Source organism: Gouania willdenowi, chromosome 12 (assembly GCF_900634775.1).
Source record: "Gouania willdenowi chromosome 12, fGouWil2.1, whole genome shotgun sequence".
Classification (NCBI taxonomy): Eukaryota; Metazoa; Chordata; class Actinopteri; order Blenniiformes; family Gobiesocidae; genus Gouania; species Gouania willdenowi.
This window is the reverse complement of record NC_041055.1, coordinates 977,750-1,004,714: the sequence shown is the minus strand read 5'-3', so window position 1 is coordinate 1,004,714 and position 26,965 is coordinate 977,750. Positions and strand designations below refer to the sequence as shown.

General features: G+C 36.2%; 1 protein-coding gene and 1 non-coding gene across 3 annotated transcripts in view; one reads left to right on the top strand and one right to left on the bottom strand.

The window, feature by feature from the left end:
• Positions 1 to 7,877: 7,877 nt before the first annotated feature.
• trnam-cau (transfer RNA methionine (anticodon CAU)) lies at positions 7,878 to 7,951 on the bottom strand. Its single transcript has one exon. It is a non-coding gene; the product is annotated as a tRNA-Met (tRNA).
• Positions 7,952 to 9,194: 1,243 nt separating this feature from the next.
• Positions 9,195 to 26,965, top strand: part of LOC114473567 (kinesin-like protein KIF2A) — a 23,470-nt gene continuing 5,699 nt past the window's right edge. Inside the window, exons 1-18 of one of the 2 annotated variants that reach the window (XM_028463283.1) lie at positions 9,195 to 9,344; positions 12,518 to 12,612; positions 13,363 to 13,479; positions 13,657 to 13,710; positions 15,607 to 15,661; positions 16,363 to 16,512; positions 17,992 to 18,092; positions 18,396 to 18,491; positions 18,572 to 18,626; positions 19,082 to 19,244; positions 19,306 to 19,396; positions 20,552 to 20,615; positions 20,716 to 20,807; positions 21,952 to 22,094; positions 22,156 to 22,360; positions 23,382 to 23,492; positions 25,068 to 25,135; positions 26,872 to 26,965. The exon at positions 26,872 to 26,965 is cut by the window's right edge and continues 11 nt beyond it. In XM_028463283.1, coding sequence (XP_028319084.1) covers positions 9,284 to 9,344; positions 12,518 to 12,612; positions 13,363 to 13,479; positions 13,657 to 13,710; positions 15,607 to 15,661; positions 16,363 to 16,512; positions 17,992 to 18,092; positions 18,396 to 18,491; positions 18,572 to 18,626; positions 19,082 to 19,244; positions 19,306 to 19,396; positions 20,552 to 20,615; positions 20,716 to 20,807; positions 21,952 to 22,094; positions 22,156 to 22,360; positions 23,382 to 23,492; positions 25,068 to 25,135; positions 26,872 to 26,965 — 1,815 coding nt within the window. In that variant the 5' untranslated portion in view covers positions 9,195 to 9,283. The remainder of the gene's footprint in view (positions 9,345 to 12,517; positions 12,613 to 13,362; positions 13,480 to 13,656; positions 13,711 to 15,606; positions 15,662 to 16,362; positions 16,513 to 17,991; positions 18,093 to 18,395; positions 18,492 to 18,571; positions 18,627 to 19,081; positions 19,245 to 19,305; positions 19,397 to 20,551; positions 20,616 to 20,715; positions 20,808 to 21,951; positions 22,095 to 22,155; positions 22,361 to 23,381; positions 23,493 to 25,067; positions 25,136 to 26,871) is intronic. The other variant, XM_028463284.1, reaches the window with a different exon arrangement.

Here is a 26,965-nt window from a genome sequence, read left to right as displayed (position 1 = left end):
TGCTCTCTCTCACCCCCTTCCTGTCAAGCAACTGTCATATAAAGGCCACTAGAGACAAAAAAATCCTTTAAAAAAAAAAATACTGCAAATATAATGCACATACTTAAAAAGGGCTAAGAAAGCAGTAAGGCACAAAAAACAAAAATCAGCCAAAATCAAAAGTAAGGCTATAACAAGGCATATTTTTTCAAAAATTTCAAAAAAAAAAAAAGAGTTAGGACCATCATTAGACCCTTAAAACCACGGCAAATATAATGCACATACTTAAAATGGGCTAAGAAAGCAGTAAGGCACAAAAAATGACAAAAAAAAACTAAAATCAGCAAAAATCAAAAGTAAGGCATATTTTTTCAAAAATTTCAAAAAAAAAAAAAAAAAAAATTGAGTTAGGACATATATTAGACCCTAAAAACTACTGCAAATACAATGCACATACTAAAAATGGGCTAAGAAAGCAGTAAGGCACAAAAAATGACAAAAAACAAAAATCAGCCAAAATCAAAAGTAAGGCTATAACAAGGCATATTTTTTCAAAAATTTCCAAAAAAAAAAAAAAAAAAAAGAGTTAGGACCATCATTAGACCCTTAAAACCACGGCAAATATAATGCACATACTTAAAATGGGCTAAGAAAGCAGGAAGGCAGAAAAAATGACAAAAAACTAAAATCAGCCAAAATCAAAAGTAAAGCTATAACAAGGCATATTTTTTCCAAAAATTCAAAAAAAACCCAATTGAGTTAGGACCATCATTAGACCCTTAAAACAACGGCAAAGATAATGCACATACTTAAAATGGGCGAAGAAAGCAGTAAGGCACAAAAATGACAAAAAAACAAAAATCAGCAAAAATCAAAAGTAAGGAATATTTTTCAAAAATTTAAAAAAAAAAAAAATTGAGTTAGGACCATCATTAGACCCTAAGAACTACTGCAAATATAATGCACATACTGGGCTAAAAAGGCTATAAGGCACAAAAAATGACAAAAAAAACAAAAATCAACCAAGGCATTTTTTTCAAAAAAATTCCCAAAAAAAAAAAATTGAGTTAGGACCATCATTAGACCCTAAAAACTACTGCAAATATAATGCACATACTTAATTTGGGCTAAAAAGGCTATAAGGCACAAAAAATGACAGAAAACAAAAATCACCCAAAATAAAAAGTAAGGCTATAGCAAAGCATTTTTTTCAAAAAAATTACAAAAAAAAAAATTGAGTTAGGACCATCATTAGACCCTAAAAACTACTGCAAATATAATGCACATACTTAAATTGGGCTAAGAAAGCAGTAAGGCACAAAAAATGACAAAAAACTAAAATCAGCCAAAATCAAAAGTAAGGCTGTAACAAGGCATATTTTTTCAAAAATTTCAAAAAAAAAAAAAAATTGAGTTAGGACCATCATTAGACCCTTAAAACAACGGCAAAGATAATGCACATGCTTAAAATGGGTGAAGAAAGCAGTAAGGCACAAAAAATGACAAAAAAACAAAAATCAGCAAAAATCAAAAGTAAGTCTATAACAAGGCATATTTTTTCAAAAAAAAAAAAAAAAAAAAAAAAAAAAATGAGTCAGGACCATCATTAGACCCTAAAAACTACTGCAAATATAATGCACACACTTAAAATGGGCTAAGAAAACAGTAAGGCACAAAAAATGACAAAAAACAAAAATCAGCCAAAATCAAAAGTAAAGCATATTTTTTCAAAAATTTCAAAAAAAAAAAAAAGAGTTAGGACCATCATTAGACCCTTAAAACCACAGCAAATACGGGGTGGTGTGTAGCTCAGTGGGTTGAGTGCCCGCCCCATGTACGGAGGCTGTAGCTCCTCACCTGCAGCGGGTCCAGGCTCGATTCCCGGCCTGGGACCCTTTCCTGCGTGTCATTCCCTGCTCTCTCTCACCCCCTTCCTGTCAAGCAACTGTCATATAAAGGCCACTAGAGACAAAAAAATCCTTTAAAAAAAAAAATACTGCAAATATAATGCACATACTTAAAAAGGGCTAAGAAAGCAGTAAGGCACAAAAAACAAAAATCAGCCAAAATCAAAAGTAAGGCTATAACAAGGCATATTTTTTCAAAAATTTCAAAAAAAAAAAAAGAGTTAGGACCATCATTAGACCCTTAAAACCACGGCAAATATAATGCACATACTTAAAATGGGCTAAGAAAGCAGTAAGGCACAAAAAATGACAAAAAAAACTAAAATCAGCAAAAATCAAAAGTAAGGCATATTTTTTCAAAAATTAAAAAAAAAAAAAAAAAAAAAATTGAGTTAGGACATATATTAGACCCTAAAAACTACTGCAAATACAATGCACATACTAAAAATGGGCTAAGAAAGCAGTAAGGCACAAAAAATGACAAAAAACAAAAATCAGCCAAAATCAAAAGTAAGGCTATAACAAGGCATATTTTTTCAAAAATTTCAAAAAAAAAAAAAAAAAAAAAGAGTTAGGACCATCATTAGACCCTTAAAACCACGGCAAATATAATGCACATACTTAAAATGGGCTAAGAAAGCAGGAAGGCAGAAAAAATGACAAAAAACTAAAATCAGCCAAAATCAAAAGTAAAGCTATAACAAGGCATATTTTTTCCAAAAATTCAAAAAAAACCCAATTGAGTTAGGACCATCATTAGACCCTTAAAACAACGGCAAAGATAATGCACATACTTAAAATGGGCGAAGAAAGCAGTAAGGCACAAAAAATGACAAAAAAACAAAAATCAGCAAAAATCAAAAGTAAGGCATATTTTTTCAAAAATTTAAAAAAAAAAAAAATTGAGTTAGGACCATCATTAGATCCTAAGAACTACTGCAAATATAATGCACATACTGGGCTAAAAAGGCTATAAGGCACAAAAAATGACAAAAAAAACAAAAATCACCCAAAATTAAAAGTAAGGCTATAGCAAGGCATTTTTTTCAAAAAAATTCCCAAAAAAAAAAATTGAGTTAGGACCATCATTAGACCCTAAAAACTACTGCAAATATAATGCACATACTTAATTTGGGCTAAAAAGGCTATAAGGCACAAAAAATGACAGAAAACAAAAATCACCCAAAATAAAAAGTAAGGCTATAGCAAAGCATTTTTTTCAAAAAAATTACAAAAAAAAAAATTGAGTTAGGACCATCATTAGACCCTAAAAACTACTGCAAATATAATGCACATACTTAAATTGGGCTAAGAAAGCAGTAAGGCACAAAAAATGACAAAAAACTAAAATCAGCCAAAATCAAAAGTAAGGCTATAACAAGGCATATTTTTTCAAAAATTTCAAAAAAAAAAAAAAAAGTTAGGACCAATATTCGACCCTCACAACCACGGCAAATATAATGCACATACTTAAAATGGGGTAAGAAAGCAGTAAGGCACAAAAAATGACAAAAAACAAAAATCAGCCAAAATCAAAAGTAAGGCTGTAACAAGGCATATTTTTTCAAAAATTTCAAAAAAAAAAAAAATTGAGTTAGGACCATCATTAGACCCTTAAAACAACGGCAAAGATAATGCACATGCTTAAAATGGGTGAAGAAAGCAGTAAGGCACAAAAAATGACAAAAAAACAAAAATCAGCAAAAATCAAAAGTAAGTCTATAACAAGGCATATTTTTTCAAAAATTAAAAAAAAAAAAAAAAAAAAATGAGTCAGGACCATCATTAGACCCTAAAAACTACTGCAAATATAATGCACACACTTAAAATGGGCTAAGAAAACAGTAAGGCACAAAAAATGACAAAAAACAAAAATCAGCAAAAGTCAAAAGTAAGGCTATAACAAGGCATATTTTTTCAAAAATTTCAAAAAAAATAAAATTGAGTTAGGACCATCATTAGACCCATAAAACCACGGCAAATGTAATGCACATACTTAAAATGGGCTAAGAGAGCAGTAAATGACAAAAACTGACAAAAAACTAAAATCACCCAAAATCAAAAGTAAAGCTATAACAAGGCATATTTTTTCAAAAAAAAAAAACCAATTGAGTTAGGACCATTATTAGACCCTTACAACCACGGCAAATTTAATGCACATACTTAAAATGGGCTAAGAGAGCAGGAGGGAACAAAAAATGACAAAAAACAAAAATCAGCCAAAATCAAAAGTAAGGCTATAACAAGGCATATTTTTTCAGAAATTTAAAAAAAAAAAAAAAATTGAGTTAGGACCATCATTAGATCCTAAAAACTACTGCAAATATAATGCACATACTTAAAAAGGGCTAAGAAAGCAGTAAGGCACAAAAAATGACAAAAAACAAAAATCAGCCAAAATCAAAAGTAAGGCTATAACAAGGCATATTTTTTCAAAAATTTAAAAAAATAAAAGAATTGAGTTAGGACCATCATTAGATCCTAAAAACTACTGCAAATATAATGCACATACTTAAAATGGGCTAAGAAAACAGTAAGGCACAAAAAATGACAAAAAACAAAAATCAGCCAAAATCAAGGCATTTTTTTTCAAAAATTTCAAAAAAAATAAAATTGAGTTAGGACCATTATTAGACCCTTACAACCACGGCAAATATAATGCACATACTTAAAATGGGCTAAGAGAGCAGGAGGGAACAAAAAATGACAAAAAACAAAAATCAGCCAAAATCAAAAGTAAGGCTATAACAAGGCATTTTTTTTCAAAAATTTCAAAAAAAATAAAATTGAGTTAGGACCATTATTAGACCCTTACAACCACGGCAAATTTAATGTACATACTTAAAATGGGCTAAGAGAGCAGGAGGGAACAAAAAATGACAAAAAACAAAAATCAGCCAAAATCAAAAGTAAGGCTATAACAAGGCATATTTTTTCAAAAATTAAAAAAAAAAAAAAAATTGAGTTTGGACCATCATTAGATCCTAAAAACTACTGCAAATATAATGCACATACTTAAAAGGGGCTAAGAAAGCAGTAAGGCACAAAAAATGACAAAAAAACAACAATGAGCAAAAATCAAAAGTAAGGCTATAACAAGGCATATTTTTTCAAAAATTTCAAAAAATAAAAAATTGAGTTCGGGCCATCATTAGATCCTAAAAACTACTGCAAATATAATGCAAATACTTAAAATGGGCTAAGAAAGCAGTAAGGCACAAAAAATGACAAAAAACTAAAATTACCTAAAATCAAAAGTAAGGCTATAACAAGGCATATTTTTTCAAAAATTTCAAAAAAAAAAAAAAAAATTGAGTTAGGACCATTATTAGACCCTAAAAACTACTGCAAATATAATGCACATACTTAAATGGGGCTAAGAAAGCAGTAAGGCACAAAAAATGACAAAAGAACTAAAATTACCTAAAATCAAAAGTAAGGCTATAACAAGGCATATTTTTTCAAAAATTTAAAAAAAAAAAAAAAAAAAAAAGAGTTAGGGCCATTATTAGACCCTTAAAACCACGGCAAATATAATGCACATACTTAAAATGGGCTAAGAAAGCAGTAAGGCAGAAAAAATGACAAAAAACTAAAATCAGCCAAAATCAAAAGTAAGGCTATAACAAGGCATATTTTTTCAAAAATTAAAAAAAAAAAAAAAAAAATTGAGTTAGGACCATCATTAGACCCTAAAAACCACTGCAAATATAATGCACATACTTAAAATGGGCTAAGAAAGCAGTAAGGCAGAAAAAATGACAAAAAACAAAAATCAAAAGTAAGGCTTTAACAAGGCATATTTTTTCAAAAATTAAAAAAAAAAAAAAAAATTGAGTTAAGACCATCATTAGACCCTTACAACCACGGCAAATATAATGCACATCCTTAAAAAGGGCTAAGAAAGCAGTAAGGCACAAAAAATGACAAAAAACAAAAAACACCCAAAATCAAAAGTAAGGCTATAACAAGGCATATTTTTTCAAAAATTTCAAAAAAAAAAAAATTAAGTTAGGACCATCATTAGACCCTAAAAACTACTGCAAATTTAATGCACATACTTAAAGTGGGCTAAGAAAGCAGTAAGGCACAAAAAATGACAAAATATAAAATTACCCAAAATCAAAAGTAAGGCTATAACAAGGCATGGTTTTTCAAAAATTGAAAAAAATTTAATAAAATTGAGTTCGTCCTTTGATGGACAGTGCTCCACAGTTCCCCACCTTTGTGGGGGGGTTTGTTATAACTTACCTTTACCTAACATAGCCAGTGCCTCGGGGATCTGGGTCTGGGACCCTTAACTCACAACCTTGAGCCCTATATAGGCTAACCCTAACCCTAACCCTATATAGGCTAACCCTAACCCTAAACCCTAACCCTAACATTTATATCCTGCCCTAACCCTAAGTCTGTGCCTTAATCATGCACACCTGCCCTAAACCTAAATTGAGTGATATGACCTGACCCTATAAAACTTATCTTTGGCCCTAAACCTATTTTGTGTACTTACCTGATCCTAAATTACGCACACCTGGCCTCACCCTAACCTTAATTGTCAGTTTGTAACCTTTTCATTCTTAAACTCACCTAAATCTCAACTTAACTTAAAATCTATAGCCTCAACTCTTTTCCAATCTTTCTAAATGTACTCTAACCTAAACTAAAGCTAAGTTGTCGATGTTAGTGAAGTTCCATTATTATGAGGCTCCCCTGTACCCCAAAGAAACACAAAAAGAGGTCGGGACAGGACGATTGGAAGCAAAGATTACAAGACAGAATAAAAAACAAAAAATAAATTAAGCCAAAGCAAAGAAGGAAGACATTTAGTTCAAGAAAAGAATAAAATTGTAAGTGAAAAGAGGATAAAGAAAGGAAAGAATTTGGGAGGGTGTGTAGACCCTAAAAACAACTGCAAATATAATGCACTCCTTAAAATTAGCTTAAAAAGCAGTAAGGCACAAAAATAAAAAAAGTCATCCAAAAACGAAAGTAAGGCTATAACAAAACAAAAAAAAATTGAGTTAAGACTATCATTAGACCCTAAAACTACTGGAAATAAAATGCACATACTTAAAATGAGCTAAAAACACAGTAAGGCACAAAAAATATATTTTTTAATTTTTTTGTGCCTTACTGCTTTCTTTGCCCTGTTTAAGTATGTGCATTATATTTGCAGTGGTTTTCAGGGTCTAATGATGTTCCTAACTCAATATTTTTTATTTTTTTAATTTTTGAAAAAATATGCCTTGTTATAGCCCTACTTTTGATTTTGGCTGATTTTAGTTTTTTGTAATTTTTTCTGCCTTACTGCTTTCTTAGCCCATTTTAAGTATGTGCTTTATATTTGCAGTGGTTTTTAGGGTCTAATGCTGGTCTTAACTCAATTATTTTGAAATAAAAAAGCCTTACCTCCAATTTTGGATATATTTTTACATTTTTGTCATTTTTTTGCGCCTTATAGTATGTGCATTTAATTTGCAAAAGTTTTTTTGGGTTTGATGATGGTTTTACCTCAATTTTATTTTATTTTTTTGAAAATGATGCTTTACTATCTTTTGCCCGTTTTTGTATTTATATATTTTATAGCCTTGCTTTCGTTTTTTCTACCTACTTATTTACTTTATTTACTATTACTTTTATAACTTTAATTTTTTGTGTTTGTTAGATTTTCTTTTTTTTTTCATGCCATACTACAGATTATTTCTTTTTTTTCTGCAACTTTTTTAAAAATGAAAAATTCACATTTTTTTAGGGATTATCTACAAACATTTGATCCTTTTCAAGCCTTTGGGTGTAGTTACTGTTACGTTTGTTTGATATATTGTCATCTGCTGCCACCATGTGGTTGGTTAGGTGTAATGCACAACATTACAAATACGGTCTTTATTTTATTGAATTCTGCATACAAAAGATAAAATAAACCTACAAGTTGTTTTAGTATGTATTAACTATTTTGAACCTATGTTCGTTTCGTAACGGTCAAAAATGTTCTGCCCCGTGTGAGGCTCGAACTCACGACCTTCAGATTATGAGACTGACGCGCTGCCTAACTGCGCCAACGAGGCCCGGGTAAGAAAAGAAATTACCTTCACTCAAATGTTTCGTCATCATTTTTCATGCATAATTTTTCTATTTTGCATAAGCTCACAAGATAAAGATGTTTCTTTCTATTTAGGCATTTATTTACTCATTATCTGAAGAATGATCACATCTCATTTCTGATGGTTAAAGAAAGAAAAGCTTATTTTTTTTTAAAATCTTATACTTATTTACTTCATTGATTATCACACATAAGCAAAGTAAATGCACCAATGCAGAGAATGACAGAAATGTACACAAAACATTCACAAAATGGCCACAAAAATACACAAAATGACCAGAAAAACATACAAAAATACACGAAAACGACAAAGAACAATGTGATTGAAAGATATACAAAAAAAGACATACACAGCAAAAATACACAAAACAAAAACCAAAACACACAACTTGATGACAAACAAACAACATTTTGGTGAACAAATATACACATTAATACACAAGACGGCTACAAAAATAAACAAAAAGACAAAAAATATACAAAATGACAACAAAAACTTGACAATGAAACTGAAAACTATACAATAAAAGAACAAAGCTAGACAAAAAAAACATCATTTTAAGCAGCCCCCAAAGTAAAAATAACAGGAAAATACACAAAACCATAATGAAAACACATAAACCCTTTGTTCTGTTTTGTATTAATGCAGAAAAATTTACAAATTACAGAAAAATATATAAAACGACAACAAAATTACTCCCAAAGACCTCACATGAAAACAAAAAACAGACAAATTGTAGAAAAATGTACAAAAATAATGGAGGACTACAAAAATGCACTAAACAACAAAAGCAGAAAATAATTGTATTAATGTTCGTATATATTGATCTTTATTCTAAATGTTGACATGAATATTGATCATGTGACCATCAGATCAGACACAATCACAGTGTTTGCAGCACCACTGAGGTAAAAGTGGTCTGTGTTTAATATTAGAGCCTCAGCTCTCAGTTGGTTATTATTATGATCAAGTTATTTACTATAGCTTTTCTTTTTATGACGTCATGTACTAATTTCTATTCTGTATTTATTCTAAAACAAGCTCATTCAACCGTCTTTTAGGGAATAATTTTCAACACAAACATATTACTGTTAAAAACATGGACACACGTTTGGTTTTGATTCGTTTTTAATGAGCTAAACCCAGATCACGTGACTTTCTCTGCTGTGAAGCGCTGAAGCGACTGAGCTCTCCGCGCATGCGTACCAGCTCCTTCCTAGCTGCTGTCTCAACCGTTGGTGGCGACGGTTCTTCCTCTTGGACCGGTACCGGGACCGGGACCGCAGGGCGGGGGCCATGGCCGGGCTGTTCGGGAAGATCTTCGTGGGGGTGTACGTGGAGATAAAGAGGAGTGACGGTGAGTGGCACGGACACGCGCACGGACACACGCACAGGGCTTCAGACGGAGATGCAGATGCAGCTCAGGCCGCATCATTATCATCAGTGGATGGTTCGAATCCCGCCGAGAGGTGACAGACGGAAGGTCTCTCACCTGAGCGCGTGTCACCGGCTGTGCGCACCGAGCCCCGCCCGCCTCTCCATCCTCTGTTCGTCGGTGCCTCCTCCTCCTCTGTATCACTGACACTGACACTGACACAGGATGTGATTTATACAGACAATCAACCACACCCATCCTTACCTTACAACATGGGTGTCAAACCTGAGGCCCGGGGGGAAAATCTGGCCCGTCAGGGCATCTAAAAGGGCCCTGCAATAGAAATTAATTATTGTTTAATTTACCTAATAATTCATTTGTAGATGCATAGGTCAATGACATGACTAGGGCTGTCATGTGTTAATTGTGATTAATTAATTACAGATAATATAGCGCACTAAAAAAATAATTATGTTAATCAATTCATATTTTTTGCACTCCAAACAGTGCAGAACCTTTCCCATTTTACGAGTTCTCGGTATAGAGGGTTTTCACGGCGCGTCATCACCACGTTATCAAACCGGAAGTTGCTATATTGGAGCTTGAGTACCTCCAATATAGCGAGGTAAACAAAGCAGATCCTGAATGTGGAACCAAAGGAAATGGTGAATTATTGCTGTGTTTTTGGCTGTACTAATCAGTCAGACCGTGAAAAACATTTGGGGTTTTATAGACTGATATAAGTTAGAACAATGTCAACAGTTGTCAGAGGAAAGGAGGCGCTAGTGGTTAGCGAAGCTAAGCCAGGATCTATAAGGCAAACATCTGGACAACATCTGAATGTGTTCGGCCCGTTTCTTGTCAGGTAAGTGAATTGTTGATAGCAGTGGCTCTTAACTCATTTTCTAGTGTGATAATAATAATATAATTAATTATTGACTTAATATAATCACATTTATTAGCCTGCTACAGTAGCAACACAGATGTTGAAATGTAGAGCTAAAATGTGCTGTATTTCTCATTGTATTCAAGGTCAAAGTTCTGACCTAAAGGATGACCCAGATTGGGTTAAGGTTAAAACCAGGTAGTTGACCATATCAGGATACGCAATAGATGGAAGACTGTCTGAGTCGTAATTGATCCAACTCGCATGGATCTGCACCACCAATAAATCCTTACTTTTCTAAGTCCTTCCCTGTATGTCTTTGTACCTTTTCTGTGGTATCAGATATTTATTCATCACAGTGTTTACTTCCGAGTGCCTCCAAAATTGCCGCGCATCCGGGTTCATGCCCAGAACGTGACGTAGGTGAACCCTCTATACCCATAACACTGATGCACAGAGCACAACACAAGAAACAGGAGAACCAGAGAAGTCATTGCTGTGTTTTGTGGGCGTTAATTTTAGTTTAAATAAAAACACCGGATGGAAAACTAAAGCCTCAGCTAGCATTTCAATGCTAAACATTTACCAGCTAGCACCTCAATGCTTAACATGTAGCAGCTAACACCTCAATGCAAACCATGTAGCAGCTAGCACCTCAATGCTAAACATGTAGCAGCTAGCACATCAATGCTAACCATGTAGCAGCTAACACCTCAATGCAAACCATGTAGCAGCTAGCACCTCAATGCTAAACATGTAGCAGCTAGCACCTCAATGCTAACCATGTAGCAGTTAGCACCTCATTGCTAACCATGTAGCAGTTAGCACCTCAATGTTAACCATGTAGCAGCTAGCACCTCAATGCTAAACACGTAGCAGCTAGCACTTCAATGCTAACCATGTAGCAGCTAGCACCTCAATGTTAAACATGTAGCAGCTAGCACTTCGATGCTAAACATATAGCAGCTGGCACCTCAATGCTAAACTTGTAGCAGCGAGCACCTCGATGCTGAACATGTAGCAGCTAGCACCTCAATGCTAACCATGTAGCAGCTAGCACCTCAATGCTAAACATGTAGCAGCTAGCACCTCGATGCTTATACATATAGCAGCTGGCACCTCAATGCTAAACTTGTAGCAGCTAGCACCTCAATGCTGAACATGTAGCAGCTAGCACCTCAATGCTAACCATGTAGCAGCTAGCACCTCAATTCTAAACATGTAGCCGCTAGCACCTCAATGTTAACCATGTAGCAGCTAGCACCTCAATGCTAAACACGTAGCAGCTAGCACTTCAATGCTAACCATGTAGCAGCTAGCACCTCAATGCTAAACATGTAGCAGCTAGCACTTTGATGCTAAACATATAGCAGCTGGCACCTCAATGCTAAACTTGTAGCAGCGAGCACCTCGATGCTGAACATGTAGCATCTAGCACCTCAATGCTAACCATGTAGCAGCTAGCACCTCAGTGCTAAACGTGTAACAGCTAGCACCTCAATGCTAAACATGTAACAGCTAGCACCTCAATGCTAAACATGTAGCAGCTAGCACCTCAATGCTAAACATGTAGCAGCTAGCACCTCGATGCTAAACATATAGCAGCTGGCACCTCAATGCTAAACTTGTAGCAGCTAGCACCTCAATGCTGAACATGTAGCAGCTAGCACCTCAATGCTAATCATGTAGCAGCTAGCATCTCAATGCTAAACATGTAGCAGCTAGCAGCTCAATGCTAAACATGTAGCAGCTAGCATCTCAATACTAACCATGTAGCAGCTAGCACCTCAATGTTAAACACTTAGCAGCTAGCACCTCAATGCTAAACACGTAGCAGCTAGCACCTCAGTGTTAGAAGTGTAGCAGCTAGCACCTCATTGCTAGACATGTAGCTGCTTATTATCTGAAGAAGAGAAAAAGGTCAGTGTTCAATAATTTTGATCAGTAAAGTGTTCTTACTGTTTATGATGTGCTAATTTATAGTGCTACATATGGACCTGATGTTTTATTTAATTTAAACAGGGAAAGATGATGAAACACAAAAGAAACAGAAATGTATAAAGTGAGGCGGAACCGATGGATGAACGTGGAATGGAACATTTGAGGCCTCACATATTGTATGAGTTATAAAAGCTTTGGCACAATAATGTTGGTTTTAGGTCTGGAGCGTACCCATAGAACCAGGATAGCATCTTTAAAGATCCTCTGACTCCAATTAGAAGTTGATTCTTTGATCGTTGTAAAGTACATCAGGTTCCTTCCTCTACAGGTCGGGTCCACCAGGCTATGGTCACGTCTCTACACGAGGACAATGAGAGTGTGACGGTGGAGTGGATCGAGAGTGGAGACACCAAAGGGAAAGAGGTGATGATGACGAACTCTGCCCTCCTTCACTGAATGAGTCTCAATGTTAAACATGATTCAGTAGGAGACGTCCCCCAGGTCCTAAAACTGCCCTCTGTATTTCACAGACAGCTACAGCACACATGAGCACAGTGAACTACACAAACAGAAAAATACACAAATATTACTCCATGAAACCCAAAATGACCACAAAAATACACAGTGATAAAGAAAAATATACAATATGGGAACAAAAATGCACAAGATGGCTCTCAAAAACCTAAACTGATGACTAAAATACAGAAAAATAACAGAAGAAATATTCAAAAAGAACAGAAAAATATACAAAAATACTGCTAAAATATGGAAAAGGGCTACAAAAATATACTAAACAACAACAAAAACACACAAAATAAGAACAAAATGTACTAAATGACAACAAAAACACACCTTTGTTGTTTCCTGTATTAATGCTCTGATTGGTCGTTATTCTAAATGTTGATCACGTGACCCTCTGATCAGATACAGTCACATGTTTGTGGCCTCGCCCCCTGGGGTAAAAGTGGCCCATCTCTGACCAATAAAGTAGTTGGTGTCATGCTCTCTGGACCTAAACATTAGACAAACAAGGTTAATGAGGGGGCTTGTCCAGGATCTACTCCGTGTTAGTCTGTAGATCAGGGATTTTTCTGTTAGTGTTAGTGTTTGTAAAATATATTTCCTGTACAAATACTGTATATCATCACTGTGTTTACCTGTGTTCTGCTTCAGATTGACTTGGAGAGCATCTTCGCCCTGAATCCAGATGTTGTTCCTGATGAGGAGATCCCTCAAAGTCCAGAGGCTCCGCCTCCTTCCAATGTCGCCAAAACAAGTAGAGTTCCTAAGGTCAGCATCATCACATGGTCACACCACGTTTTAATTCATTCTTTTTAAGGAAATAAAAGCACAAATGGGTTTGAAAAATCCAAAAGGTGAAATTCAATAAGTGATCTAGAGGTTTATGTTTAGAAAACTGTGATATCAGTGAGAAACGCACACAAACACTTTGTTTCATCTAAACAGCAGCACAAAAGCCAAAAATACAGCCCATCGACTCATTTGAGAAGCAAGAGTTCAGTAAGTGAAAAGCTTTTGACAGAAAAACTCACAGTTTATTGTCTATTAACACACCACTTATTTCTGTTTAATGTTATTTAATCAAACTATCGGCTGTTAGATTGATTCTATTGCTGTGATAAACACATTTTTATGGCTTTCATTAACAAATCTAAACTTTGTGTGGAGATTCAGTCCTAAAATCTTTCAGTGAAGGATCAGTAGTTCTCATACTGGGGTCTGGGGACCTCTGAGGGTCCATATGCAATTGTTAAAACAAATGAAAAAGCATTGTGTTCATCAGATAAAAACCAAGAGACGTGTTTCACGTCCTTTAGCTCACTTATTAGAGTTATTAGAATAACGTGTAAACATGTGGTAGTTGATCAGGTTTTTCCAACAGTAACACATCCAAAGTGTAGCCTGTGTGTTACCTTTACCTGGTTAAAGCCCTAATGTAGACTGTGTTTTACCTTTAACCTGGTTACACCCCTAATGTAACCTGTGTGTTACCTTTAACCTGGTTCCACCCCCAATGTAGACAGTGGGGTATAACCTTTACCTGGTTACACCCCTAATATAGACTGTGTGTTACCTTTAACCTGGTTACACCCCTAATGTAGACTGTGTGTTACCTTTAACCTGGTTACACCCACAATGCATCTTGTGTGTTACCTTTAACCTGGTTACACCCCTAATGTAGATTGTGTGTTACCTTTAACTTGGTTACACCCCATTGTTGACAGTGAGTTACCTTTACCTGGTTACACCCATAATGTAGACAGCTTGTTACCTTTACCTGGTTACACCCCCAATGTAGACTGTGTGTTACCTTTACCTGGTTACACCCACAATACATCCTGTGGCTTACCTTTAACCTGGTTACACCCCTAATGTAACCTGTGTGTTACCTTTAACCTGGTTCCACCCCCAATGTAGACAGTGGGGTATAATCTTTACCTGGTTACACCCCTAATGTAGACTGTGTGTTACCTTTAACCTGGTTACACCCCTAATGTAACCTGTGTGTTACCTTTACCTGGTTACTGTTACGGTCTCCTCAGGAAAATGTGGCTTGATGAAGGGAGACCACTAACATATACAAAAGGACACAGACAAAAGGGTTCAAGTTTGCAAGTTTTATTGTAAAGAAAACGTTAATGAATCAAAACCTAAATCAACAAACCAAAAAGGCTACAGGCGCTGGCCAAAATAAGGAAAAGAGGGGTGAAGAACCTGGCTAACTGCTCCATGGGCCATCGGACCAGGCCCCACCCTGGCTAAGCTACCGCAGCCGAAACTAACTATTAAACCAAGAAAGAAAACCCGGAAAACAGGATTACCGGCGACTATAGCCAAACTAAAATAACAAAGCCCAGCAATCTAAACATGCATGAGATAAATGATTGCTACTTAAATAGAAAGAGGTTTCAAACCACTCAACAACACAACCAACAAGACAACAACTAAGCAAATAACAAACAAACCTCACTATGCCTCTGTCCTGCAGTGTGTGTGTGGCTCAGTGCTCAGCTCTGCTCTGCCTGCTCCTCTCTCCTGCCATCCTAAATAATCTCCCTCACCCTGATTGCCAACAGCAATCAGGTGTGCTGCAGCCACTCAGAAAGGGGAAGGAGGGAGACCGGCGATAGAGAAACACGTAACAGTTACACCCACAATGCATCCCGTGTGTTACCTTTAACCTGGTTACACCCCTAATGTAGATTGTGTGTTACCTTTAACTTGGTTACACCCCATTGTTGACAGTGAGTTACCTTTACCTGGTTACAATGTAGACTGTGTGTTAACTTTACCTGGTTACACCCACAATGCATCCTGTGTGTTACCTTTAACCTGGTTACACCCCTGATGTAGATTGTGTGTTACCTTTACCTGGTTTTGTCGTCATTTCCTCAGACGAGACGAGCCACAGCGATACCGAAGCCAGAGAACGTTCCACGGGAGAACAGAGGTATGGTTTATGACTTCAGTCTGATTCTGTTTGGGTGTGGAAATTATTACTTTAGCAAACATCACAGATGGACAGCTTTTATCACAGGGTGCGGGGCCACAAAATGTGATTTATGTCACATGATCAACATTCATTTGTTGTTGTTTTGTATGTTGTCTTGTCATTTTTTGTGTATTCTATTTTGTATAGTTATTTTTGCATATTTTTGCTGTTGTTTGTATAATTGTGTTTTTTTTTGTGTATTTTTGCAGTCGTCCTGTGTTTTTGAGTAATTTTGTGTATTTTTGCATTTGTTTTGCAATTTTGTCTTTATAGTTGTTTTTTTTAATGTCTTTTTGGTCATATTGTGTTGTTTTCTTGTTCTTTTTGTATATTTCTGTTATTTTTGTGTATTTTTGTTGTCGTCCTATGTGTTTTTATGGTAATATTGTGTATTTTTGCTTTGGTTTTGTACATTTTTAATCATTATGTGTATTTTGTTGTCAGATTGTGTATTTTTCGTATATTTCTGTTATTTTTCTGTATTTCTGTAGTGGACTGGTGTGATTGTGGAGTAATTGTGTGTGTTTGTGGAGTATCTTTGTGTGTATTTGCTGTTGGTCACTCTTTCATTAATGCAGAAACGTGATCGAACGTTCCAGATGTGTAAAAACATCATAGAAACACATGGGTGAGTTTTTTAACGTGACTCTCCTCATCAGCGGCGGCCGTAGGAACCACTCGAGCTCGTCCCAGTCAGCAGATTCAGAATCAGAATCAGAGCCAGATTCAGGCAGAGCCCCCACCTCCACCTCCGCCTGCTGTTGCCCCCCAGCAGGGGGTCAACTCCAGCCTGCAGCAGCAGCAGAACGGTAACTACAATAAACAATGCTATTGGCTATTTATTTATTTATTTATTTATTTAATTCTTATCTATTTATCATCAACGATAGCTAGAATAAATTATGCTATGTATCTTTTTATTTCATTCAATTTTTGAATTATCTATCTATCTATTAATCATCAATGTATTTATTTATGTATTATCCATTTATTTTTTATTTATTTATCATCTATCTATCATTGTAATCTATCATTCATGTATTATATATATATATATATATAATTATTTTATTTATTTATTTATTTACCTATTATTTATGTATTTATATATTACATATCTCTTTATCTATCTGTTCTATTTATTAATTTACTATTTATTTTTCTAATTAAGTGTTTACTATTTATCTATCTATATATCTCAATTCATTTGTTCATTGATTAATGTAAATGATACATGTTATTATTGATTTATTTCATGTTTGTTTGGTTTTTATTTTAATGTTAGCTGCGTCAGTGTGAGTTTAGAAATGTTTCAGTGTGTGGTTGTTGGACTTTTCTCATTAATATGGTATTTATTGATCAGCTCCTGCTGTGTTTAATAACGGATCTTCTACAGATCTGATGTGGATCAGTGGATCTTTGTTGTTTTCTTGTGTTTATTGTGTGTTTCTGTCAGTGATGTCATGCTGCAGATGTGCGTGTGTGTGTGTGCGTGTGTGTGTTTTGAATGGCTCTTTCTCTCTGTGTCTACATACTGCAGCTCTTGTTTCAGCAAAGAAAGAAAATCAACAGAAAAAAACTAAACTAGTTTCAATTTGTTTGATTTAAGATTTAATGTTACAACCAGAACAGGTAAAGTTACTCTTCAGCTGACAATCAATCAATCAATGTGGTGTATTTATCTTTAGTGCCACTGTTTTTCTAGATATATATGCATAGATCTATTTGACTTTTTTTTTTATTGAATGAAGTAGTTTGGTTATTTTAAAGATATATTTTAATAAATATATATTTTAATAAAATATTCATAGACATCACCCCTGCACTAAAAAATGCTAAATAAATACTTTTATTTGTATGAATTTATGTCTTTTATCAGATTCAACCTAAACCGCTGCATTGGTACAAACTTTATTTATCAGTTTATCATGTTCATTTTCATAGAAATAAACCTGATAAATCACACACTATTTTACTTTACACCCACAAATAAACCCTTTATAATAGTACAGAATACAGAGTATGTACACCTCTATGTACATACAACCTTCAAACACATACTCATTTGGCCATAATTGACAACTCTACTTAAGCTCCTCCCACTATATGAATACATACTTCTGACAGGCACTGTACTAGTAGTAATAATGCACATGATTTTCTTTCTGGGAAAATGTCTTATTTGCCCTTAAACATTTACCAAATAATTGCTCACATTAAGGATGTATCTGAGATGTAAAAGTGTGAACTTATCTTTAAAGTTTGAGATGATTGTGTTTGTCGTGCAGCTCGTAGGAAATCCAACTGTGTGAAAGAGGTGGAAAAGCTGCAGGAGAAACGAGAGAAAAGACGTCTGCAGCAGCAGGAGCTCCGAGAGAAAAGAGCACAGGTCACACAATTTAACATTTTCTAATTCAAACCTGCATATCAGAGGAAAAAGAGATGAATATATGTAGTTTTGAGCTACATCGTGTGTGTGTGTGTGTGTGTGTGTGTGTGTGTGTGTGTGTGTGTGTGTGTGTGTGTGTGCGCGTGTGTGCGCGCGTGTGTGTGTGTGTGTGTGTGTGTGTGTGTGTGTGTGTGTGTGTGTGTGTGTGTGTGTGTGTGTGTGTGTGTGTGTGTGTGTGTGTGTGTGTGTGTGTGTGTGTGTGTGTGTGTGTGTGTGTGTGTGTGTGTGTGTGTGGTTCTGCAGGAGGTGGACGTGAACTTACCAAACTATGAGATCATGTGTATGATCAGAGACTTCAGAGCCAGTCTGGACTACAGACCTCTGACCACCAACGACCTGGTGAGTCCTCCACAGGAAACAGGAAACAATAGAGACAAAGTTTATTAATGCATGATTAAATGTCACGTGTGATGTTTCAGATCGAGGATCACAGGATATGTGTGTGTGTCCGAGCTCGTCCCCTCAATAAAAAAGGTGGGATTCCTTTTGTTTTCAGTACGGATACAAGTATGTACTCGAGTACTACTTCATCTTCTTTACTGCAGTAACAGAACCAAGAATCTCATTTTGAGCACGTATTTTTATTTCTGTCTTATTATTACTGATATTTTAATTATTGTTGATATTTCTTATTTTTTCTTTGTAAATTATTTATCAACTTTGCACAATTTTCTGACTTTTTCTTACATTTCTGCACAATTTTTACACTTTTAAAAAACTTACTTTTCCTACATCTCCACTATATTCATACTGAAACACTTAAAGTACTTTTTCCAATTTTTTTAACTTTTTCACATTTTTTATACATTTTTACCAGTTTTGCTGTAATTTTGATACATTTTCACAATTTTTTAAATCCACATATTTGTGTGTCCATATGTTGTGTTTAAGGGTTGTGCTCACTGCTCGTGTTATGTTTGTGTTCTCAGAGCTGACCACTAAGGATCTGGACGTGATCACTATTCCCAGTAAAGACGTGGTAATGGTTCACGAACCGAAGCAGAAGGTGGATCTGACTCGATACTTAGAGAACCAAACCTTCAGGTTCGACTACGCCTTTGATGAAAACTCCACCAACGAGATGGTGTACAGGTACGTGTGTGTGTGTGTGTGTGTAGCTGTAGTAATAATAATAATAATAAGTCATCCACAGGTTCACTGCTCAGCCCCTGGTGGAGACCATCTTTGAGCGAGGGATGGCCACGTGCTTTGCCTACGGTCAAACTGGGAGCGGAAAAACCCACGTGAGTCGTTTTTCACTTTGACTAAACAACCTTTACATTTAGTTTGACTGAATCAAACTAAAATTAATATTCATCAGAAGGATGAATAGTAGGATGAATATCTGTAGTTCAGTGTTTTTCTGTTGTTGCGTTGTATATTTTTTTGTTTGTTTATTGTTGTAGTCATTTTTTCTGTTTTTTAAATAACTGTGTAATTTTATGCATTTTTGTATGTTTTTTTGGAGTCATTTGTGTGTATTTCAGTCAACATTTTGTCTATTATTCTGTTATTAATGTGTGCTGCTTTTTTAAGCACTTTATTTATAGACTTTTTTCATTTACAGAACAAAAAAACAACACACCCACTCCCACAAGACCAACGAGAAAGATAAACATGAGTAACATAAATGAGTAAATATATATATTTGTAAAATTAATTAAATATTAATAATGATAATAATAAGGGTTTTTGTAGGTGATCTAAGCAATAATAAAGGAAATAACAAAGGCTTTGGTCTGTTATTGTTGTATACTGTTGTTGGGGCAGAATAATTAGTTATGCTTAATAATATAATTACTTATATATTTTAATCCTTAAGCCTTGGGGTGTAACTTTTCATTGTGTGATTTCTCATGTCTTCAACTTTAACTTGTCTTCACTCTGGGTCAGAACAACCTGTCCAAAGTTTCAAAACAACCACAAGGACAGACACACACACTCTCATAGCACACCCCATACATATTCATTCATACACACAAACACATAGTTCGCACACACCTCCGTTTCCATAGCAATCAGATAACGAGGAGCGAACTGTTTTGACTCAAGGAGTAAAAACTGTCTCTCTTTCCATCTCCTGCCCTCCCTCCTTCTCTCTGTCTCTATCCCTATCTCTCGGGGGGGGAGGAGGGAGGGGGGAACTAAGGGGAGATATACGTGGCTTTAATATTGTGTCTCGTCACTCTGTCTTTGGATCGCCTGGCCAGGGGGTCACCATTTTTGTTTCCACTTTGTATTCTTTTATTTAGTTTAGAATAAAATCATTTTTTATTAATTCACCAACTCTTCAGTCTGGTTTTCATCACTTCCCAACGCAGAGGGTGTCATACAGCCAAAACGAGGTAACCTTCCTCTTTTTCCACCTTAACACTGTATTTACCTGTTCCTCCTCACAGACGATGGGTGGAGACTTTTCCGGGAAAAACCAGGACTGCTCGAAGGGGATTTACGCTCTGTCAGGTGGGTTCTTCCTCTTCCTCTTCCTCTTCCTCTTCCTCACTGTGATGCTACTACTGGTTAAAATGAATCCATCACTGAGGAAAACTCTCATTTTCTGCAGCCAGAGATGTTTTTCTGATGCTGAGGAAACCAAACTACAAAAAGATGGACCTCCAAGTCTTTGCCACCTTTTTTGAAATTTACAGTGGAAAAGTAAGTCTGTGTCCTCCGTAAGGAAAATATTCCTAAAAAAACACAAAAAAGGGATCATTTCATCCTGGGGTTCCCAACATGTGGGCCAGTGCAAACAAGTGGGACTAATAATCAACGTTTCTTATAGTTATGATTTTCTATCCCACATTTATGACTTTTTCCCCTAACTTTGTAATTTTAATTTAATAATTATCAACATATGAATATAATTAAGTACCCCACAAACTTTGCAACTGTTTAATGGACTTTCCAAAATAAAAGCTTTAAAAGAAAGCTCTTAATTGTACTTTAATTTTAAAGTGTAGATCCTGTTGGGACTGATATCTGTCACTTATTGCTGGATATTGTTGGTTTCTTACATATTTAGTATTTTATGTACATGTAGAAGAGTAAACTTTGGAACAATAATGTTGAAATTACTGGTTTTCTTACACTAGAGATCAAACTGGTTCATATTTGGCCCCTAAACTAAAATGAGTTTGACACCCATGTTTTATAATAATGTCTTCATTATTGAAAAGAGTACAGTGCCTGTCGGAAGTATGTCTTCATATAGTGGGAGGAGCTTAAGTAGAGTTGTCAATTATGTGAAAGAGCCTTAAACTTCCTCTCTCATGTGTCTGTAGTCTACAGTATGTATGCTTGGCTGTGTGCGCACATCTGGTGCGTGCTCACGTAGCTACTCCAGGTCTTCAGCGATTGGCTCTGGCTGCACACGTGACTCTAGCTCGCCACTGTGATTGGCTGTGGCACGTACGTGACTCTAGTAGCTCTGCTCTGTTTGTGGTAGACACATTTATGAAATGATTGATTAACCATATGATTGCACACCATTGAACCAAGTCTCAGCTCTGTCTGTCCCTGAACACCAGAGATACAGTATGTGAGCCACAGACACACAGAGATTCATTGCTTTTATAGAGAGATTCTGTTCAATCAGTGATTCCTAAACTTTCTCTGTCACCCTCCTTTAAAGAATGAAAAATATCAACAAAATTAGTAAAAAAAAAAAAAGCTTTCCTGAAAAAGGTAAAATATTTCTTCAAAACTGATAAAAATCAGATAAAATGTGCAGTGACGTGTGAGATAAAGTTAGTGTATTTTTCCTGCTCAGTGTGTGTGTGTGTGTGTTTGTTCTCACCAGGTGTTTGACCTGTTGAACCGTAAAGCCAAGCTGAGGGTTCTGGAGGATGGGAAGCAGCAGGTCCAGGTGGTGGGTCTGCAGGAGCGAGACGTCAAATGTACCGAAGACGTCCTGAAGCTCATTGAGATGGGAAACAGCTGCAGGTAAAAACTAGTAAAACCAGTGAAACCATCGTCTGATCTCACAGCTTTGCTCCTCCAACAGGACGTCAGGTCAGACGTCGGCCAACGCCCACTCCTCACGCAGCCACGCCGTCTTTCAGATCATCCTGCGTAGGCGTGGGAAGATGCACGGGAAGTTCTCCCTCATCGACCTGGCGGGGAACGAGCGTGGGGCGGACACGTCCAGCGCCGACCGGCAAACACGCCTGGAGGGAGCCGAGATAAACAAAAGCCTGCTAGCTCTCAAGGTCCCCCAACCTCACTTTAGGCACCCACAACTCATCGTTCAGATCCATCAGAGTCTAGTTTTTAAATATAAAGATTAGAAACGATTAGGGATGGGCGATATAGAATAAAAAATGTATCCCGATAATTTATGATATTTACAGTATCATGGTAACGATAACAATAAATAAAAACAATAATTACATAAATAAAACAATTCCCAACTTAAAGTGTAAAGAGGTTCCTTAGAAACACACATTAAATTGATCAACACTGTAATAACATTTACACATAAAAAAAACTACATTATCTTCTGACCCAGAGCTATTTTAATATGAGCTGATATTTTATACCATACATTAGAGCATGTGGGTAACTCTTACTGTTATTGTATGTAAATCATTTATTTCCTCATTTATAATGAAATTACTTTCTAAAAGAAACAAAAAAGCAAAATAACTTGAATAGTGTTTTTACTGTTTAATACAAACCAGTGTTTATTTTCTTTCTGATAATGAGTTATGTAAAGTTATGGTTGATAAATATTGAAAGGTATAAGGTATAAATAGAGACTCCCTCCCACCAGGGGGAGCTAGAGAGAATTTTATTTATTTTTTTTAATAAATAAGTATACTACTTAAAAACACCAGGACAGAGCAGGATTGTCTAAAATAGTACAATATAATATTAATATAAAGCAGAGATGGAACTCTTTTTATCACAAAAATATTCTGAGAGTCACATGATCAACATTGATGCATTAGAATAACAACCAATCAAAGCATTAACAGGAAACAACAAAGTATTACTGTGTATATTTGTGTTATTTAGTGTATTTTTGTTATTTGCGTATTTTTTGTATTTGTCTTTTCTTTTCTTTGTGTGATCACAGAAATGTTTGTGTATGTTTTTGTTGTTGTGTGAGTGTGATCAGAGAAACAATCTGAGTAGCCTGAGTCATGTGACCTGTGCAGCACCGTTTGGCTAACTGCTAACTGTTTGGTGTGTGTGTGTGTGTGTGTGCGTGTGTGTGTGCGTGTGCAGGAGTGTATCCGAGCCCTTGGCAGAAACAAACCTCACACTCCCTTCAGAGCCAGCAAGTTAACACAAGTACTGAGAGACTCTTTCATCGGAGAAAACTCAAGAACGTGCATGGTACACACTACACACTACACACTACACATTACACACTACACACTACACACTACACACTACACATTACACACTACACACTACACACTAAACACTACGCAGTACACACTACGCACTACACACTACGCACTACACACTACACACTACACACTACACACTACACACTACGCACTACACACTACACACTACACACCACGCAGTACACACCACACACTACACACTACACACTACACATTACACATTACACACTAAACACTACACACTAAACACTACACACTACACACTACACACTACGCACTACACACTACGCACTACACACTACACAGTACACATTACACATTACACACTACACACTACACATTACACATTACACACTACACACTATGCACTACACACTATGCACTACACACTATGCACTGCACACTACGCAGTACACACTACACACTATGCACTACACACTACGCACTACACACTACACACTACACACTACGCACTACACACTACACACTATGCACTACACACTATGCACTGCACACTATGCACTGCACACTACGCAGTACACACTACGCACTACACACTACACACTATGCACTACACACTACACATTACACATTACACACTAAACACTACACACTAAACACTACACACTACACACTACGCACTACACACTACGCACTACACACTACACACTACACAGTACACATTACACACTACGCAGTACACACTACGCACTACACACTACGCACTATGCACTACACACTATGCACTACACACTACGCACTACACACTACGCACTACACACTACGCAGTACACACTACGCACTACACACTACACACTGCATACTACACACTGCACAGTACGCACTACACACTGCATACTACACACTACACACTACGCACTACACACTATACAGTACACACTATGCACTACACACTATGCACTACACACTACACACTACACATTACACACTAAACACTACACACTAAACACTACACACTACACACTACGCACTACACACTACGCACTACACACTATACAGTACACACTATGCACTACACACTACACAGTACATACTACACACTACGCAGTGCACACTACACAGTACACACTACACACTACGCAGTACACACTGCACACTATTACTACTACTATTACTACTACTACTACTCTAGAGGGTTGTTCAGACAAGGGGTGTCAACTTGTGGAGCGTGACCCAGAAGTAGACCACAATTCTGAATTAGAGAAATATGGTGCTTTTATTTTGAAGAAAATTAGTTATTCAACAGACTGATGTTGTATCAGACTTCTGACACCAGAGGGTGGTAAAGAGTTACTTTTTTTTTCGGTATGTACTTAAACATCAGTATGTACTTAAACATCAGTATGTACTTAAACATCTTCACAGCTGTGAGTGCAGTTTGGTTTTAGGGCCGATACCGATTATTAGTAATCAAGGAAACGGCTCGTGGTGAAACCCTAACCCTAGAAACTGTCCCTAGGACATGTTGAAATTTGAGTTTTTAGTAAAGTGTTGAGCAGTTTTTTGATAAAGGTGCTGTTTGTTTTACTCATTACAGATTGCGACTATTTCTCCTGGAATGGCTTCATGTGAAAACACTCTGAACACGCTGAGATACGCCAACAGGTGAGAGCAAATACACACAAATACACACAGCATTCATTGCTTCATACAAGGAATCCACCATACCTACTAATAATGCAAGAAAGGTCTGCGTGTGTGGAGCGAATATCTCCCCGACGTGGTATGAGTTCGACCTGAAACTTAGTCAATGGCTTCTAAATACTCCAAGTGTGTGCATCCGTTATTTTGGAGTAATTTGGTAATTTCCAAATGTTTATTTTAGTTTTATTTCACCTAGAGTTCACCTAGAAGTGAAACATATTCAGCTTTTGACCTCAGGGTGTGACTAGCACTAGCGCACCATCTATATCTATTTCAATACGCAGCTCCTCACACGAGCAAGAGTCACGTGTGTGGCCAGAGCCAATCACTGCGCACACAGCCAAGCAGACACGGACTGTAAACACACGAGTGAGAGAGAGATAGTTTAGACCAGAGAGGGGGGAGGGGCATCTGAGCAGCCGCGCTCACACTGATAAACTACCAAAACTCTCAAGTCTCACTGATTGGGCCTGATGTGAGTCACTGATGTACGTGCATGTGTGTGAGCTAAAGCGTGTGCGTGTGTGTGAGCCACGGAGTAGCGAGTCACACACACACACACACACACACACACAACAAAAATATGAAAAAAAGTCAAAATACACAAAATTAAATATTTAAACAAAAAATACACAAAATGACAACAGAATCACACTACAATGGCAACAAAAAACAATAATTATACAAAAAATGCACAAAAAGACAACTGACAGATACAAAAATACATGACATAAAATAAAAAACTAAACAATATTTAAACCAAAGACAACAAAAACGACAACAAAAATGCACAAAAACACACAAAATGACTCCAAAAATATACATTACAGAAAAATACACCAAACAAAAAAAATCTAAAAATGACTAAAAAAAAACAAAACAACAAACACATTGATCATGTTCATGTCTCATAAAATTAAACCTGATAAATCACACACACTATTTTACTTTACACCCACACATAAACCCCTTTATAACACTACAGAGTACAGAGTATGTACTGTACACCTCTATGTACTAGTTATAGATTCACTGATATCGTCCAACACAGAAATGGACAACTGGTGGGTTCTGTCAAGTAAACAAATAAAATTACATGAAAATACAGATGACAAGAATACACAAAATGACTCCAAAAACACACAAAATGATATGAAATAACACAAAAAGGCATTGAATGACTCAAAACAAACCACAAAATGACTCCAAAAGACACAAAAAAATCACAGGAAAATACATGTTGACACAAAAAATACGCAAAATGACTCCAGACATACACTAATTGACAGAATTGACATCCAAAACACACAAAATGATGGACAATTACACAAAATGACAGGAAAATACACTTTGACACACAAACGAATACACAAAATGACTCCAAAAATACATAAAATTACACAAAAGGACAAGACACAAAGCCTTTGTTGTTTCCAGTTAATGCTGTGATTGGTATTTATTCTAATGTTGACATTAATATTGATCATGTGACCCTCAGATCAGATACGATCACGTTTGTGATAGAAGTTTCCCGTCTCTGTTCTAAAACAGGAATAGATCCCAATGTTGGTGGATCTCTAATCCAGGCCTGATTTTACCAGTTTCTCAATAATAAGTCCTAATATTTGATTATGAAGCTAATATTGGTGCTGATGTATCAACAGTGTTTTTTTATTATTCTCTTCTCTTGTGTTCAGAGTGAAAGAGTTTGGCATTAGCCCGTCTGACATCCCTTTCTCTCAGGCTGGAGGAGGGGGCGGGGGAGGGGGAGGGGCTCCATCTGACCTCTCA